The sequence below is a fragment of the Rhodofomes roseus genome (assembly GCF_022264815.1).
Source record: "Rhodofomes roseus strain CIRM-BRFM 1785 chromosome Unknown C8Q71scaffold_1, whole genome shotgun sequence".
In the NCBI taxonomy this organism is placed as follows: domain Eukaryota; kingdom Fungi; phylum Basidiomycota; class Agaricomycetes; order Polyporales; family Fomitopsidaceae; genus Rhodofomes; species Rhodofomes roseus.
The window spans coordinates 306,757-323,061 of record NW_025952957.1 but is presented as its reverse complement, the minus strand read 5'-3'; the positions used below and the strand labels follow the sequence as shown (position 1 = coordinate 323,061).

Below are 16,305 nucleotides of genomic sequence, written 5' to 3'. Positions count from 1 at the left end.
AACGGTCCTTCAGTTCTGGATAGAGCAGCCTCACTGTCGGACACATGAAAGTGCGTGTTCCATGTAGCTTTCCTTAGTCACGCAATTCAAGTGATCAGTCCGATGCAAAGGTAACTCAGGACCTCCTTAGGCAGGATCTGGCTCAGATATCATAATTCCTTCGGTAGGTCGTCTAAAAGAAGCACTTTGACACCGGCGAAAGCATCATGCTACGGTTTTGTAGTCATCTCCAATATGATGCATGTCATCTGGCCAGTCGACTCCGTGCTTGAGAGTCGGCATAGCAACATCAGTCAACTCATGTCGCTCAACGCTAACCACCACCTACACGACATTTGAAGTGTATGGTGAGCATGCGCACATACACAAAACATCGCAACACACCTGTGCTGCTCGTCCCCTAGTTCCAGTTGACACCAGTTGCACGTCGTTCTGCTATAAGGCCACAAGAAACGGACTCAGTTAGCCACGCCACGACATGCGACGAGTTCAGACACTGACCCTACTCGTGGAGTCATGGTCGCTGTATGGGTTCTGACTAGACGATGCATTGGCAATGAGACTCCGCGCATTGAGACTTGACATGACGGAGTTGCCGTATCTGTTCATGGAGCGATAGGCAAACGGGTTAATAAGCGATACAAACAGACTCACAGCTTAACCAGTGCATAGTTGAACCCGATGTGATATCCTTTCGTCTGGTAGTAGGAAGGTCAGTGTTCGAAAATCATGACCACAAGAAACCGTACTTACTGTCGCAAGGTAGGATATAATGTCCGCGAGAGCCAAGCTAGCGGTGAGCAGGCCATTCGACATGATCACTGATTTCGACGCGTTAGAGCCTTGTCTTCTGACGGAACGTTCACGCACGCTGCACCAATCTCGACAGCATCTGATTTGTACGAAGAAACTTGGTGCGGTTGTTCCGCTAGTTCAAAGGCGCTGTTAGCAACGGCGACACAGGCTAAAATACTCGACCGTACCAAATGCCATATGAGTATAAGTGCAATGATAACATCTGCCACTGCTGCCCCAATGAGCCACGTGAGAACAACGGGCTGAGGCGCGTCAGTTCGAGGAGCGCACACGATGTAAGAAAAGCAATACCTTGAGTTTTTGCAGCTGAGAGAAGTCAGGAATAATGGCCACGCCGATAGCCGTTCCAATGCCGGCCACTGGGTGAATGCATATGTGAGCCTAGCTGACGCACATGGGAAGACATGACCTACACCCGCCGGTAACAGAGGGGATGATAACGAGAAGTGTCAACCACCAGTTCTGTGTGAGCTTCTTGATGCGCCAGGCGTAGTAGAACTGAACCTGCATGGCGATGATGCCCTGTGAAACCTCTGTCAGCCTGGTCCGGGTTCCCTAAGCGTCGTCAGGACTCAACCTACCGCCATGGCTTCCTCTGACGGATTAGGTGACGGTGACGGTGTTAAAGATGTACGGTAGTAAGCACGCTGTGGTAGAATACTTACCAGTCTCGAAGACTGCAAATGAATTATCAAGTTAATAGTGCATTCAGCGTCGATCACTGCATGTCCACTTACGCCAATTGCCTCGACCGAGTGCCTCGACGTTACCTGGCAGACACTGTGAGCCGCCAACTACATCCCAGGAGTGTCTCGAGTTTCCTGACCGAAGTTGTTGATGAGTACATCGTATATCCACCAAATGTTGAAGACGGTGTTAAGCGTGTCATTGAGGAGCAAAACCGCGACCTGTAGAGGTATTGAAGGAGTGTGAGAGAGCCGCCCTCATATAGAAATCACAAGACGCACGTAGAACTTCATCCACGAGGGATCCCTGGTTGAGACATTGGTGAGCCGGTGAGCCGATCATACAAGGTATCATACTCACCTCTTGTACGACGAGAAGTAAAAGAACGTCTGCGTGATCATCGCACCGTACAGCCTATACTGAATTATCAGCCTGGTTATCAACGCATCATACGTTGTACTTGCATCGTATTGAACAGGATTCCAATCAGCGCGGGACCGTCACTAGTATCATACCCCGTCAACGATGAGAACAAGGTCAAGGATGACGAAGGACATACGCAAACTGAGCAAGGAGCTCGCCTTCGGTATACAGACTGACCCCGTCAGGAATACCTGCAGCCTTAGCAATACTCTCCATCGTCAGGACCTACAGTACCGCGGACATCAGGTCGGTTTCTCGGGCGCACAATATCGGAATATCCGGATGCACACGTACAAGGGACAGAAGGCGATCTCCAGGATGTGCACAGTCTTCAGATGCTGGGAGAAAGGACGAGAGGGGTGAATTATGTGCACGCCGTCCCCGTCGCCAGCCTTTCTATCATCGTGGTCAATGGCGGTGAGAAGCATTGCGACGACTATGAAGCGACCCAGAAGATCACGGATCGGAGCGCTTGAGGCGGATGCTCCCCAGGCATCATCTAGTCTCCTCTCCTCAGGCTCGAGTCTTGACACTTGTCTCAAGATGCGACCGCCATCTGATCGACTACTACTGGCACCGCGAATCGTAAGTAGCCGACTACAAAATGATGCGTGGCAGCTCATTGGTGGGTGCCGCGTCGATGTTCCAATTTTCGAACATACGGCATACGTACCCTTAAACATATTTGTTTGTTGCTACATGCTACATAATCCTGAAGTCGTCAGCGAGTAGCAGTGAATCAACTTTCCGAGTCAATGTACTCAACGAGAACCGGGAAGATCTTAGATCTGGCGTCTAGTATACACGTTGGAGCTCTCACGAACGCGAAATGAACTGGAAGTCGCTTAGCGAGTCAATCAGGGTAAACGGCCTACGCATACGGCGATCTGGGGTACCCTGGTGGCAATGAAAGGCAGCGGAAGTCAGCAAAACGAGTACGGCTGCCAGCCGCTGGGGCTGCTCAACTCAAAATTGAGCAGCCCCGCTGAGCTTGTCAATGAGGCCGAGGCTCGGACACCCACCTACTGAGCTGTGATTGAGCCGCGTGAGAGCTCGCCGCCGCATCAGTCGCCGAGCCATTTACCGGCCTGCGCACATATGTACTCCTCCGCTTCTGTCGTCTTCCGACTCTTCGGTCCTGTCAGCTACACCCATTGATACTACGCTGTCAGACGTTGTCACGGACCATATGAAGATCTGACAGAAGGCTCAGTAAGTCACCCTGGCGATCAATGCTCCAAACGGGACAGCTACTCACCTGTATTATTGCAATCAGAGCGAGCATACCATGTACATCGGTAGGCCTATACATACTGTAGGGGTGAATGTCCCTTTTTGGACAAATGTTGATTTCTCCATCACCGACTCTGCCAAAGAATACGATAAGACTACCGAGAATTCTCCGCTACCTTTAAACCATCACTTTCCATCATTTTAAAAGACATCCGCTGGAGAACCGGCGCATTCAACGTTGCAACTGCCTGGGCCCCGAACATGACGGGCGCTAATAATGATGCACCTCTCAAGACCGCTTTCGTCACTCTCAACCACCCCATGCGCCTCATAGCTAGTGCACTTCAATCAATACCCGTTCAAAGGCTTTTGAATCTACACATAAGGCAAGGATCTGACTATTTACACACCTTTGTATGTGCCAACGTCTAGAAGTTTGCCCTTCGGCCACTTCGCACATGCTGGTCGCTCTTGCCGTGCAACCGCGGACGTTAATCTATGATCGCACATTAGTCCTTGTAGCGAGCCCCTCCGTGTCACGAAACGAGTATGTCACTTGCCTACCAAAAACCTGAGCGCTTGAGCACTCATCGAAGCGGTCGGATGTGGCGCCTCTCCGCGCTACGGACACCTGCTAAGACGTTGCGCAGGTAAGTCATGAGAACTGACGTCGTGGCTACACATCGAGAGATGATATATGTACCTCAATTTAAACATTACGAACAAGAGGCGGCGGCCGATTATTGGGCGGAGTTGCATAACCGATGTTGAATGTTGCGGAACGATTCCATATATTGGCGGGGGGCAGCCTGTGGGTGGAACAAACGATTGAATACACTGACAACACGATCAATGACTCACGTGAGTTCATCCTACCGACGCCGGGTCCCATTGGGAGACCGCTGAAGGTCTCATATCCGACGGCGTTGACATTAATTATCCGTCCCTCGCCGGATGCGAGATCGTCGAGCCAATGAGAGTAGCTAGAGCGCAATGTCCTCTGCAAAGCGCTCGAAGATTCGAAACCCAACATTCCATCTTCATGGCAAAGTAGACCTTCGGCGCCCTGGCGTCGTGTTCAAGCTTCAGCCTGCAAGTTCAAGTTCAAGAAACAACTCAGGCGTTGTCCGGCGTCGTTCAATGCACGAGTGAGGTAGCCGCAATATATGCGCGCAAAGGGTTCGCCGCCTGCGACCGTCACTTTCATACCGACCATGCCCCTGGACCCTGCCAGCTGCTTAGGGTCGTAAGTGCCCACAGCACAGGGGATACGCGGAGGTTGCGTACTTCCTTCCGCCCAGCGCCCGATGTCCGAACGTTGTTCCAAACGGTCCGCAGGTCTTCTCCAACACCAGAAACGAAGAAGCACAGCTGTCATGACTGCCTCCTATCTATTCACTAGATGAGCCGGCCGTTTGGGAAGTTTCCTGCAGGCCAAATGTCCCAGGCTGACGTACCGGGTTATGCATGCTAGCACGTTCCGCACCACGGCCTCTGAACGGCGGCCGACTGCGTTCGGTGCGTGCGACGTATCACAGGTTGACAGGATACGGCGGAGTAGATGGGCCCGTTTGGGAAGTGCTTGGTGCGTGAAAGGCGAGATACTGTGGGAAATTGCGAGGGCATCTCGTAGAGACGGTGGAAGACCATATCATGATGCACACACTGGGTCGTCCAGGTAGACTGGGTAAAGCATACATCGGCCCTACAGATATTGTGCGCGTTGAGTGCATCCTCGCAAGAGCAATCCGGACAGACGTAGCGGCGGGAGAACTCGGAAATTGCGTCGCCAGAGCATTGTGCCTACCACGTCCACGAGATGCGGTCTCGGCTGTGCCGCAGCATCGTAATGAGCGGAGTGGAGTAAAGAACCGACTTGAACCGGCACAAGAACAATGCGACACGGGTGGTACAGCACGCTGAGCAGCGACTTGACAGCTTGGAGCTACGAAACCGCACCCTTGTCGTCGATGCCCGGCCACCGACGAAGCAGCTGACCGACTACGGCGTCCATGCGCCTCAAGTGCCGAGACGACTGGTGCGGCTGCGTGACACTCCTCCTCCGTCCATTCAATTGAACAGCACTTCAGCTGCCAGCGCACGTGCAGTACACAATGCACTAGCACAGAACAAGAGAAAGTTCTGCGGCAGGAAACGCAGTGGTCTCGCGAATCCACGGCTCGTCATCCTGTTCAGCCCGACTTCTCTTCCGATCACTCACCCGGGGAGGTCGCAGGACGTGCATCTACGACTGATATGCGTTCATGAGTCGGATCACGATTGGTTGCAACGAGAAATGCTCGGGGATGGTCGTCTTCGACCCGGACGCATTCGGTGGACTATGTGGTCACTGGTGAGGCACGGCAGAGCGTCAAATCCGGAAGACATCAAGTAGCAATTACCTGCCAGTCATTGTAACACAGCTTTGTGTCATGCGACATGCTTGCACCTGGATACTGCAGCGAACAGCCCCGACGCCGCGACGGTTTGCGAAGGTCTTGTGAACGTTGTGCAAAGTTGCCATTTTGAGCCGAACACACTGTGTATGTCGGCCACGTGGCTCTCGAGTTGACGACAAGCGCCCGTTATGCGGTCTTCCAGCTTCGCCTTCGTGAAGCTGTCTCCCGGAATCTGCAGTGCTCTCCAGCAAGACTCATCGCCAGAAGTCCAGCTGACCAGCTTTGAATAGCAGAAGCTGATGGTATGCTCAAGGCCCAACGTAGATGTGAGAGGTTTCCCACTGCGAGCTGTACTCAATTGTACCTATCTCGCAGTTCCCTCTCTCTCAGACGACGTGCGTAGTCCCATTGGCAGCTCATTTGATGATGCGATACTCAGAGGTGTACAGGTGTCTTATTTTTGAAAGATTAAATTGGTGTCTTTGCGCCGACCACTCTCTGCGGAGACTGTTATCGTCATGCGTTCGACGGTTGTAGGGCTCGGTCGTGAGCTGTACTCATCTTCTCTGACTAGCCGGTGTCGTACAAGAATGACAAAGGTCTTAGTGGGCGTCATGTGCATCGACTTCCTGGGACTTTCAGTCATCATGTGGGAAGGAAAACAAAGGGTCGGAGTATGGTCCAGCCCTTCGCCCCCTAAAGCGGCGCAGAAGTACCATGACACTCCCGTCTACATCACCAGGACTTCTCGTCCACAGCGTTTTGATACTAAGCGCATTTCTTCACGCCAGTCATCTGCGCGGCCCCATGATTCTCCACAACGTCAGCTGGGAACTACTTCCCGACGGCTGAAGTCTGCAGCTTCCCTGAGCGCCCCTTGGAGATTCTGAAATGCTGACCATCAGGTAAGTGCAACGCTTTTTACTACTTCTGATAGCAAGTTTGGAGTGTGAGACGACCATGTTATGTCTTCTATCGTGTCAGAGGACTGAGCAATAGCCTCCTTTGTGCAGGCTTCAGCGATGGCGATGGGCTTCTCCTACAAGAGCGCTAGCAATCTTCCGCCAGCGCAGTCCACGGAATGATCGACGACGCGCAATTTGAATACCTACCGCTAGCTGGATCTATGAAATGCGGGGTAGTCTGGGGTAATGTGGGGGTAGTCTGGGGTAATGCGGGGTAAGTCGGGACACAGGTACACAGACTAACCATGGATGGTCGCGCAGTTCACCTGACGGGTATGGTGATGGGAATGCTTCTTACGAGGTCAAACTCATGACTTTCGCGAACGGCCTTTCTGGGAACGCCCGATGTGTCGGTGCCTCATGGGCCAGGACGCCAGGAGACATATAAATTGGTACCAATTCAGTGTGGTCGAAGCAGCGATCCATTCTCGACCGCTCTCCCCCTGTCTGCGCTCTTCTTCAGTCTCATTCTAACTCGTGAATCATCATGCATCCAGAGGAAGTCGACGTCATCGTCTGCGGGTAAGTCTCTTCCACATCGCTCTGGTCGTCGGTTACTGAACCCCCCCTGCTCAACAGTGGTGGCCCCGCTGGCTGCGTGGTGGCAGGCCGTCTCGCCTATGCCGACCCCACTCTCAAGGTTATGCTCATTGAGGGTACGCATGCTCTCTCCATCTCCCCTTCAACATTCGCTGACGAAACGTGTTCAGGCGGTGCGAACAACCGTGATGACCCCTGGGTATACCGGTCAGTGCATCCGTCGGTATTGTGTGCTGCACGCTTAAGACGTTGATGGCGAATTATACAGCCCTGGCATCTACGTTCGCAACATGCAGAACGACGGCGTGTATGTGACATTGATTTCCGGTGATTTATGCAGTCAGAGCTAATGCACTGCGTTCCAGAAACGACAAGGCGACATTCTACACCGACTCTTTGCAGTCGCCCTTCATGCGCGGCAGGCAATCTATCGTCCCGTAAGTGACATACGTGTCGTGAGCTCTGCGGCATCACAGCTGACCACCCTTGGCAGCTGCGCGAATATTCTCGGTATGCTGTGGCCTCCAAGAGGCGTCGCATTTGACTAACGAGACTTTTCTCTTCAGGCGGTGGAAGCAGTATCAACTTCCAGGTATGTTAAGCATAGAGTGGCTTATCGAGCGCCTCACAAACTCCTATGTGACAGATGTACACCCGTGCTTCGGCGTCGGATTGGGGTGAGATAGTCCCAGTACAGCTGCTTCCCGACGAGGGGATTGACAGTAACCTTGATCAGATGACTTCAAGACGGAAGGCTGGACTGCCGAGGGTAATTATCGATGCTCGCTGAGACTTCTTCTTCATCTGAGCGAAACATGACACAGATCTCTTCCCGCTCATGAAGCGTCTCGAGCGGTATCAAAAGCCGGTGAACAACGACAGCCACGGCTACGATGGCCCTATCGCTATCAGTAACGGCGGGCAGATTCAGCCCGTTGCTCAGGACTTCCTACGGGCCTCGCACGCCATCGGCATCCCCTACAGCGACGACATCCAGGGTGAGTCTCAAAAGCCCTCGCTACACTCGTGAACAGTACTTACAGGATGCTCAGACCTGAAGACGTCTCACGCCGCTGAGATCTGGGCCAAATATATCAACCGCGAGACTGGCAGGCGCAGTGATGCCGCAACTGGTGCGTCGCCACAGCACTTAGACTATGCGTTCCTCCTGACGGCTCTCCCATAGCTTACGTCCACAGCGTCATGGACGTGCAGGACAACCTTTACCTCCGCTGCAACGCCCGCGTCTCCCGCGTGCTCTTCGACGACAACAACAAGGCGGTCGGTGTCGCCTATGTCCCGTCGCGCAACCGCGGGTCCGGCGGCAAGGTCCACGAGACCATCGTGAAGGCACGCAAGATGGTCGTCCTGAGCTCTGGCACCCTCGGCACCCCCCAGATCCTCGAGCGTTCTGGTGTCGGCAACGCTGAGCTCCTCCGCCAGGTCGGCATCAAGGCCGTGAGCGACTTGCCGGGCGTCGGGTATGCATCAATTTTGTACACGAACTCTGCATCCCGCTGACAGTGTTGTGATGAAGCGAGGAGTACCAGGACCACTACACGACCCTCTCCCTCTACCGTGTCTCGAACGAGACCCAGACGACCGACGACTTCCTCCGTGGCGTCAAGGAGGTGCAGCAGGAAATCTTCGCCGAGTGGGAGCAGAGCCCCGAGAAGGCTCGCTTGTCCTCCAACTCTATTGACGCCGGATTCAAGGTACCGCACCCATCTCACATGACAGCGCAGTCCTAATCTCCCCACGCAGATCCGTCCGACAGAGGAGGAGCTGAAGGAGATGGGCCCGGAGTTCAACGATCTCTGGAACCGCTACTTCAAGGACAAGCCCGACAAGCCGGTCATGTTCGGCTCCATCGTCGGTGGCGCCTACGCCGACCACTCGGTCCTGCCGCCCGGCAAGTACATCACGATGTTCCAGTATCTCGAGTACCCGGCGAGCCGCGGCAAGATCCACATCAAGTCGGCCAACCCGTACGACGAGCCGTTCTTCGACTCCGGCTTCATGAACAACAAGGCCGACTTCGCGCCGATCCGCTGGAGCTACAAGAAGACGCGTGAGATCGCGCGCCGCATGGACTGTAAGTCTGTCTGCTGTGTTCAAGTTTAGCGGCTTCGCCTGACATTCGGATAGGCTACCGCGGCGAGCTTACCTCGCACCACCCGCACTTCCACCCGAGCTCGCCCGCGGTGTGCAAGGACATCGACCTCAAGACCGCGAAGGAGTTGCTCCCGAACAGCTTGACCGTCGGCATCCACATGGGCACCTGGCACAAGCCGGGCGAAACATACGACGCGAAGAAGGTGCACGACGACCTCCCCTACACCAAGGAGGACGACGAGGCGATCGACAACTGGGTCGCCGACCACGTCGAGACCACCTGGCACTCGCTCGGTGAGCATCCGTGCACATTCGCTTCCATGCAAGGCGTTTGCTGACTGGGCTGCAGGCACCTGCGCGATGAAGCCGCGCGAGCAGGGCGGTGTCCTGGACAAGCGCCTCAGCGTTTACGGCACGGAGAACCTCAAGTGTGTCGACTTGAGTATCTGCCCGGTACGTCCATGCCTCCTGTCATCGACGGCGATGTGAGGCTGACGCCTGCTCAGGACAACCTCGGTACGAACACCTACTCCTCTGCTCTCCTCGTCGGCGAAAAGGGCGCAGACCTCATCGCTGAGGAACTCGGCCTCAAGCTGCGCTTCCCGCACGCGCAGGTGCCGCATGCCCCGGAGCCGGTTGGCAAGCCGTCGACTCAGGTCCGGTGAACGATCTCCTGGCCCGCTTGCGTCCGATGTCTGTTCGCTGCATGAGTCGGTATCGGAGGTCTTGTGTTGTACGAATACCCTGTATGTGCGGAGTTGTATGTTGTACCAGTAGCCGGCACTCTCAGTCTTGTACTTCTACCTGCCCATCATCATATCACAGTCAATGCAACCATGGTGTCTGCATTTCTGTATTTCGGACGTGACTTAGCTGCGCTATGACAGGAACTGCATGCGATACGTAGTCTTTCGACTGGAAAATAATTGCCACTCAAGTTTCTACGCGCGCCAGCGGCCGTGCAACGGTAGCAGATGCTCAAGTAGAGCGACTCTAGTACGTTCTACCGCGACGCATATGTACATCGAACACGTGACCGCGTCGATGGCGTTCACGTCCGAATCGTGAATTCATGACCTCGGCGTGTTTACATTGATGTTCATCGACTACGACCGCCATCTGCGTGACATATGTAGTGCCGAATATTTCTTCGAATGCGCGCAGCCAGAGGGCCACCAAGGCTCCGAAGCATCACCTCTACGCGTCTGAAACAGGACCAGCCACGGACCACCATGTGCCAGCACCGACGCTACGACCACTGCTACGGCCTCATACATGGCTGGAGGCTGGGGGACACGTCGAAGACGAGTGGCAAAGTCTTTTCTCCCAACAGATGTATCAAGAAATCGCGACATGGAGAAGCGCTGCTGGAGTGACACTCGCCGAGTTGTCAAACAGCATGAATATCGGTACGACGGAGAAGCGTACATAGGCTTTGGATTGGGCTGTCTTACGGAGATTGCGCCGTGCGCGCATATCTCCATCTGAGAGGCCAATTGACAGCTACGCAGTTCATGGATGATGCGGTGGGCATGAAGGAGCGCACGCACAAATGTCCATGCTGTCGGTTGACTCGGTGCTGTTGTCTACGATGTCGGCGCGCGTGGAGGGTAGAGCGCGCTCTGCGAGAGACCGCGATGACAAGCACGTCGAGGGAAGGACACGCGGTCAGCTGACCGTTGTACGAGGTGACTTTGGCATAAGAATCCGTATGCGAAAGCGACGGGCGGTGTCAGCGTATGCGAACAGTGGCAGGCGGCGTTCTCGGTGTCGATCGTGACGTCATTGCGCTACGACTTGGTTGTGTTGCTGGCCATCTGGATATCACAGGAGTCACTAGAGCAGGCGCGACAAGGTGACACACTGAGCATCGACGACGGATTCGAGCGGGTGGCAGCGAGCAGCGAGGGTACATTTGGCGTACGGAATGCGTACGCGGAGAAACCAGGAAATGGGACGGCGGAGGTGGCAGTGACGCGGGAAAGATGCATGGTCAACCAGTGACTGTAGGAAGAGCCGCATGTCATGAGCATTCGCGCAGCGTGGCGCCATTCGGGCGAGGTCGTGCACGGAGGGTGCAGCATCTATCGACGGTGAGTGGGCCACGGAGGAGACGAGGGCAGCCGCGGACACTGCACGGTGCAGGCGATGGTGAGTGGCAAGTCGCCGTGCACCGTGCACGGCGACCGAGCCGGTAGATGCCGGCTCCTGTGGCCACCTCCGTCCTCTCATATTGAAAGCAAATTGAAAGCTACCACCACCTGCTATAACGCCGTCGGGAGGTACATCCTGATATCCCATTCGAGTCCCGCCTGGCGCTCTCTGCAACTCGAAGAATACCATCTCGCCGATATGCCACCCGCGGTTGTGACCGCAAGTACACACGCTCTCCGGGGGGGCCTACCGTTCAGCGTCCGCTCGCTCAGGCAGCCAGCGACGCGCAGCCTACGCTGTGTGTCGGTCAAAACTCGCGCGTACGCCTGCGTTTCCCCTCTCTCGCGTTCTCTTCAAGCACGAGTGCATTGTGCGCGACTTTCCGTGTCTACTGCGCGCACCTCAGATGACCGTATGCGCTAGACCCATCCACTTTCAGAGCCTGTCTCAATGGGCGCTAAGCGGCCTTCAGCAGCAGCATACCCGCTCGCGCTGAGGACTTTCCATTGGTGATCAACCCGTCGCCGGAAGAGACACTCAACGTCTTCGAGCGCCTGGCGAATGACCAGTACGACGATCGAGTGCCGGGCCTGTACCAGACTCCGAGCGAGTATTGCGCGGCGATAATCACCAATACACGTCTCATCATGAAGTTCCTTCATACGGTGGACGTAGCTGTGCGTATTCGCGTATTCTGGACTCTGGCGCATCTTGACGTGGTGTGTTCAGGAGTTTCGCTCGGGCACCGACGTCGCACCCGACTCGCCGATTGCCCGGGGCCGCGCTGCCCTCATGCTCACCGCGCGTACCGCCCACCGGTGGATGCAGGAGGCGTACCCTCCGTACGCGCCGCCTCCGGAAGAGGATATCGCGCAGGTGATGGCGGACTTCTTGGGGAACACCCGCCTCATGGACGTGTACGAGGCCGGCGCCCCGGAGCCCGTGATGCAGTTACAGTGGCAGGACATCTGCGACGCCATTTTACTTGTGTACTCCGAGGCACTGCCTGCTCTGCAGAGAGTCGCGGGCCCGATGCCGGAGGAACTGGTGATCTACACTGCGGTACCAACGGAGGGCGCGGAGAGTGGATAGGTGTGTTCTGGGTGTGCTTACGTCCCGTGTACGAGCATGTCGCTGCTTTCTGTGTCTTGCTTGCTGTCATACACGGCAACGAGAGTGCGTGGACTTTTATGCCGCTTCTACACTCGTGTATGGCCAATTTGAGAGCACTAGCGCTCACCATCTACCAAGGAAGTCCGTCTTCGTCATTTAAGAAGGGTTAATTATAGTTCATTAGTGAACCTAATCAGGATTAAAATGAGTTCCTTAAGAACTATGATTAGGTATTCATTCTGTTAATCATGGGCTTAGGGTGGTATGATTACCTCCATTAATCCATGTTGGCATGAAACCATATTATGATCCCAAATGAAGGCACTAGCCCTGACACAAAGGGCTAATTCTCTGCAAATCCCAGTCAATTTACACTGAATCATGGCATAATCCCAGTCATGATCATGCTTAACCAATTCATGACTCTTAATCCTAAGATAATCCCATTATTTGGATATCATAATCATGGCATAACCTCAGTGTTGATCCTGCTGAAATGGGCATAATCATGACATATGTACAATCCTAAACATTCATTATCAAGCCCTAACCTCAGAGCTAATCTATGGCAGGCATCATGAATGTAATCATTAATTCAATGCTAATCCTGGCTGCTGATCCTGATATATTGATGTCAGATTAGTGCTGATTAGCCAGATAATCTGCAGAACAAATCACAGTGATCAGATCAATTAAAAAAAATGTTGTGCAGAAGCCAGGACTGAACCAGCGACTTTTTGAAGCATTACATAATGACCTTATTGGGCAAAGAAGCATACACTATAACCACTGCACCATACTGTCTTGTTATGTCTGAGATGTTATTGATCTATGTCATGTTCTTTGATTGCTGGACTTAGACACATTTCTAGTGCCCTCCCATGATGCAGTCTAATCCTGATCAACCTGAGATTAGCAACCAATCAATCCTCACTAACCCATGAGGATTTGCAGAGATTAATCCTGAGGTAATGCTTCTTTGCCACATAAGACTGTGAACAGATCAAGTCCAGATTAGAGGTGGGATTAGATAGTCTTCAATCTGATTAACTTACTGCTAATCTGCAGTGTACAAACAGGATTAGGGTTCCACATTACTGAATCATGATTAAAAGTACCAAGTACAGCACATTGAAATCATCATTGAAACAGCAGATTATATTGGAAATAAATCTTTGAAAATCCTCATGGGTTAGTGAGGATTGATTGGTTGCTAATCTCAGGTTGATCAGGATTAGACTGCATCATGGGAGGGCACTAGAAATGTGTCTAAGTCCAGCAATCAAAGAACATGACATAGATCAATAACATCTCAGACATAACAAGACAGTATGGTGCAGTGGTTATAGTGTATGCTTCTTTGCCCAATAAGGTCATTATGTAATGCTTCAAAAAGTCGCTGGTTCAGTCCTGGCTTCTGCACAACATTTTTTTTAATTGATCTGATCACTGTGATTTGTTCTGCAGATTATCTGGCTAATCAGCACTAATCTGACATCAATATATCAGGATCAGCAGCCAGGATTAGCATTGAATTAATGATTACATTCATGATGCCTGCCATAGATTAGCTCTGAGGTTAGGGCTTGATAATGAATGTTTAGGATTGTACATATGTCATGATTATGCCCATTTCAGCAGGATCAACACTGAGGTTATGCCATGATTATGATATCCAAATAATGGGATTATCTTAGGATTAAGAGTCATGAATTGGTTAAGCATGATCATGACTGGGATTATGCCATGATTCAGTGTAAATTGACTGGGATTTGCAGAGAATTAGCCCTTTGTGTCAGGGCTAGTGCCTTCATTTGGGATCATAATATGGTTTCATGCCAACATGGATTAATGGAGGTAATCATACCACCCTAAGCCCATGATTAACAGAATGAATACCTAATCATAGTTCTTAAGGAACTCATTTTAATCCTGATTAGGTTCACTAATGAACTATAATTAACCCTTCTTAAATGACATCCCTGGGAAGTCCAGCATCGCATGTGGTCCATTGCCCGCTCAAGAGGGAACAAGCCTTGGTTTCGGAACATCAGCTGCTGTCCCTTGAATGGAAGACAGTTGAAGGGCTCGCGTGATAATGCGATGCAACTCAAGAACTGGCAAACATAGATGCTGCTTCCATCTGCTCCGTTCGACTGATCACTCTCACTGGCATAGTCCAATCCTGAACGTTGAAATTTGGTCAGCCTTCATCATCAACTCGTCCACAGCGCATGCTGAGCTTCTCTGAACCTTCGGCTTCATATCACAGCCCGCTGGATCATCTCCACTGTCCTTCTGATCATGGGCAGTTTGGGACCCCTGTTGGACTCGAGTACCGAGAGAGGAGTTCCTCACACTGATCGGAAAGAAGGCTCGAGCGACGGAACATGCTCTTAGTGTAAGCTCTTACATTCGTACAGTAGTTTCTGAGTAGCCAAATGTGGATCAGCAGCAGTAGGATTTGTACGGGTATGTCCTGACTCACAACGCGCGAGAACTACGCAGTGCTGTAGTTCAGCATTGAGGAATTCCACAAGACTTTTGCTATTGCTCGCCGTCGCCGAGCACAGCAACCGTCATCTTGCCCCAATGACCGTAGCCTTTGGTATTATAGCGGAAACGAAAGCACTTACAACGATTACATCATGAAGGAACAACGGCATCGAAGTACCAGACCTCTGCTCCAACGCTCAAGTACATGCTATTTGGGTATGGACAACACGCGTGGTGAGTGTCGTCAACGTGGATCCATTGTGACAATCTCTGACAAGGTGTTTCGTTATACGCAGTCCGGGTCGATTCTTCGCTACTCTACAGCTCATCAGCAAAGTGACTTTCACGTCTAACTTGCCTAATTCAGGCATTTAGGCACTTAGACTGGTTAGATCGAGTCTCTAGGTTAAGTAGATCCATTTCTGGAGTTAGAGACGTGTTAGACGGTTAGGTCGTGGGGCCAAGAGGCCAGTAGACATACCGGAGCTCAATTCAATCACTCAGGCAATCAGGTATGCAACAGAAAATGTATTGCATTCGATCTATCTACAAACACGAAGTACAGAACTTCTCACTACTTGTGCCAATGAGCCTCGAGAGCACATTCGCGAGCTCCAAAAAGAGCGCTGCCGTCCGCGTCGCACTCGTTGAATGGGTAAACCGAAGCTAGCCCGCGCGCGGCTCGTTTGCATGCTTCGACCACGGTCACGCTGGATTGTACACGGCATATGCGCCATACACCGACCTCGGTGCATCGAGCGCGCGAAGGTCTGACACCGACTCGGGGAAGTTGTGTGACGTGTCCAGCAGCAGTCTGCAGACCGCAGTACAGCTGTCATCATGTCAGTTAATGGTAACTACGTAGAACAAGATGACATACATAAGCGGTTTTGTTCTCGATTTCCAGGTATTCTCAGGCCACGCAACTGATGGAGAACCGACGTCGCTGTGATGGTCGCGGCAACTGTTCGAGGATACGGTGAGTGTATATACTTCAGCTCGAGGGCTTCTGCACCTCCGTCATGATTAAGCTCACCTTTGAGCCCGGTGGTACGAGCTTCGTGAGGTACGCCACTGACTTGAACGCGCTGATATTGCTCGCACTGAGGCCTATGGCGAGGCAGCTGAAGCTGTGATGAAGACACGGGCGCGGGTTCCCATTGTCAATGGCCTTGTGGAGATCGAACAGGCGACGCAGGGTGCGGTGATGCAGACGCCAGAACAGCCGCAGGGCACTCAAGCCGCTCTGGGCATATGGCCAGAGCACCCCGACCTAAGATGCGATCGCTACAAGCGAGGCTGCGACAATGGGAACAGTCCATTGCGCAACCTCGCGGGGCTGCCGACATTGAGGAGGGGTACTG

At 52.9% G+C, this 16,305-nt stretch overlaps 4 protein-coding genes across 4 annotated transcripts; 3 read left to right on the top strand and 1 right to left on the bottom strand.

Moving 5' to 3' along the window:
• Window positions 1-106: 106 nt before the first annotated feature.
• Window positions 107-2,354, bottom strand: C8Q71DRAFT_902765 (uncharacterized protein; the record flags this gene model as incomplete). The annotated part of the gene is made up of 18 exons (XM_047928804.1): window positions 107-324; window positions 385-435; window positions 502-601; window positions 655-698; window positions 754-821; window positions 871-928; window positions 984-1,058; window positions 1,108-1,175; window positions 1,230-1,338; window positions 1,398-1,411; window positions 1,482-1,493; window positions 1,554-1,586; window positions 1,643-1,724; window positions 1,785-1,809; window positions 1,864-1,917; window positions 1,968-2,006; window positions 2,063-2,151; window positions 2,217-2,354. The coding sequence occupies 18 exons, from the start codon at window positions 2,352-2,354 to the stop codon at window positions 205-207; spliced, it is 1,179 nt and encodes a 392-aa protein (XP_047784387.1). The 3' UTR covers window positions 107-204.
• A 2,019-nt stretch (window positions 2,355-4,373) lies between these two features.
• On the top strand, window positions 4,374-5,662 carry C8Q71DRAFT_864272 (uncharacterized protein; the record flags this gene model as incomplete). Its single annotated transcript, XM_047928261.1, has 5 exons — window positions 4,374-4,405; window positions 4,634-4,677; window positions 4,706-4,744; window positions 4,838-5,022; window positions 5,075-5,662. 5 exons carry the CDS (start codon window positions 4,374-4,376, stop codon window positions 5,552-5,554), a joined length of 780 nt encoding a protein of 259 aa, XP_047784386.1. The 3' UTR covers window positions 5,555-5,662.
• A 1,283-nt stretch (window positions 5,663-6,945) lies between these two features.
• Window positions 6,946-10,157, top strand: C8Q71DRAFT_729046 (alcohol oxidase). The gene is made up of 17 exons (XM_047922006.1): window positions 6,946-7,045; window positions 7,103-7,179; window positions 7,234-7,270; window positions 7,332-7,370; window positions 7,429-7,500; window positions 7,557-7,573; window positions 7,630-7,655; window positions 7,710-7,740; window positions 7,800-7,832; window positions 7,888-8,061; window positions 8,116-8,196; window positions 8,250-8,544; window positions 8,601-8,778; window positions 8,828-9,158; window positions 9,212-9,472; window positions 9,528-9,631; window positions 9,685-10,157. Exons 1-17 carry the CDS (start codon window positions 7,011-7,013, stop codon window positions 9,841-9,843), a joined length of 1,950 nt encoding a protein of 649 aa, XP_047784385.1. The 5' UTR covers window positions 6,946-7,010; the 3' UTR covers window positions 9,844-10,157.
• Window positions 10,158-10,958: 801 nt separating this feature from the next.
• On the top strand, window positions 10,959-12,758 carry C8Q71DRAFT_4891 (uncharacterized protein). The gene is made up of 3 exons (XM_047918881.1): window positions 10,959-11,744; window positions 11,795-12,009; window positions 12,062-12,758. The coding sequence occupies exons 1-3, from the start codon at window positions 11,327-11,329 to the stop codon at window positions 12,422-12,424; spliced, it is 996 nt and encodes a 331-aa protein (XP_047784384.1). The 5' UTR covers window positions 10,959-11,326; the 3' UTR covers window positions 12,425-12,758.
• Window positions 12,759-16,305: the final 3,547 nt, after the last annotated feature.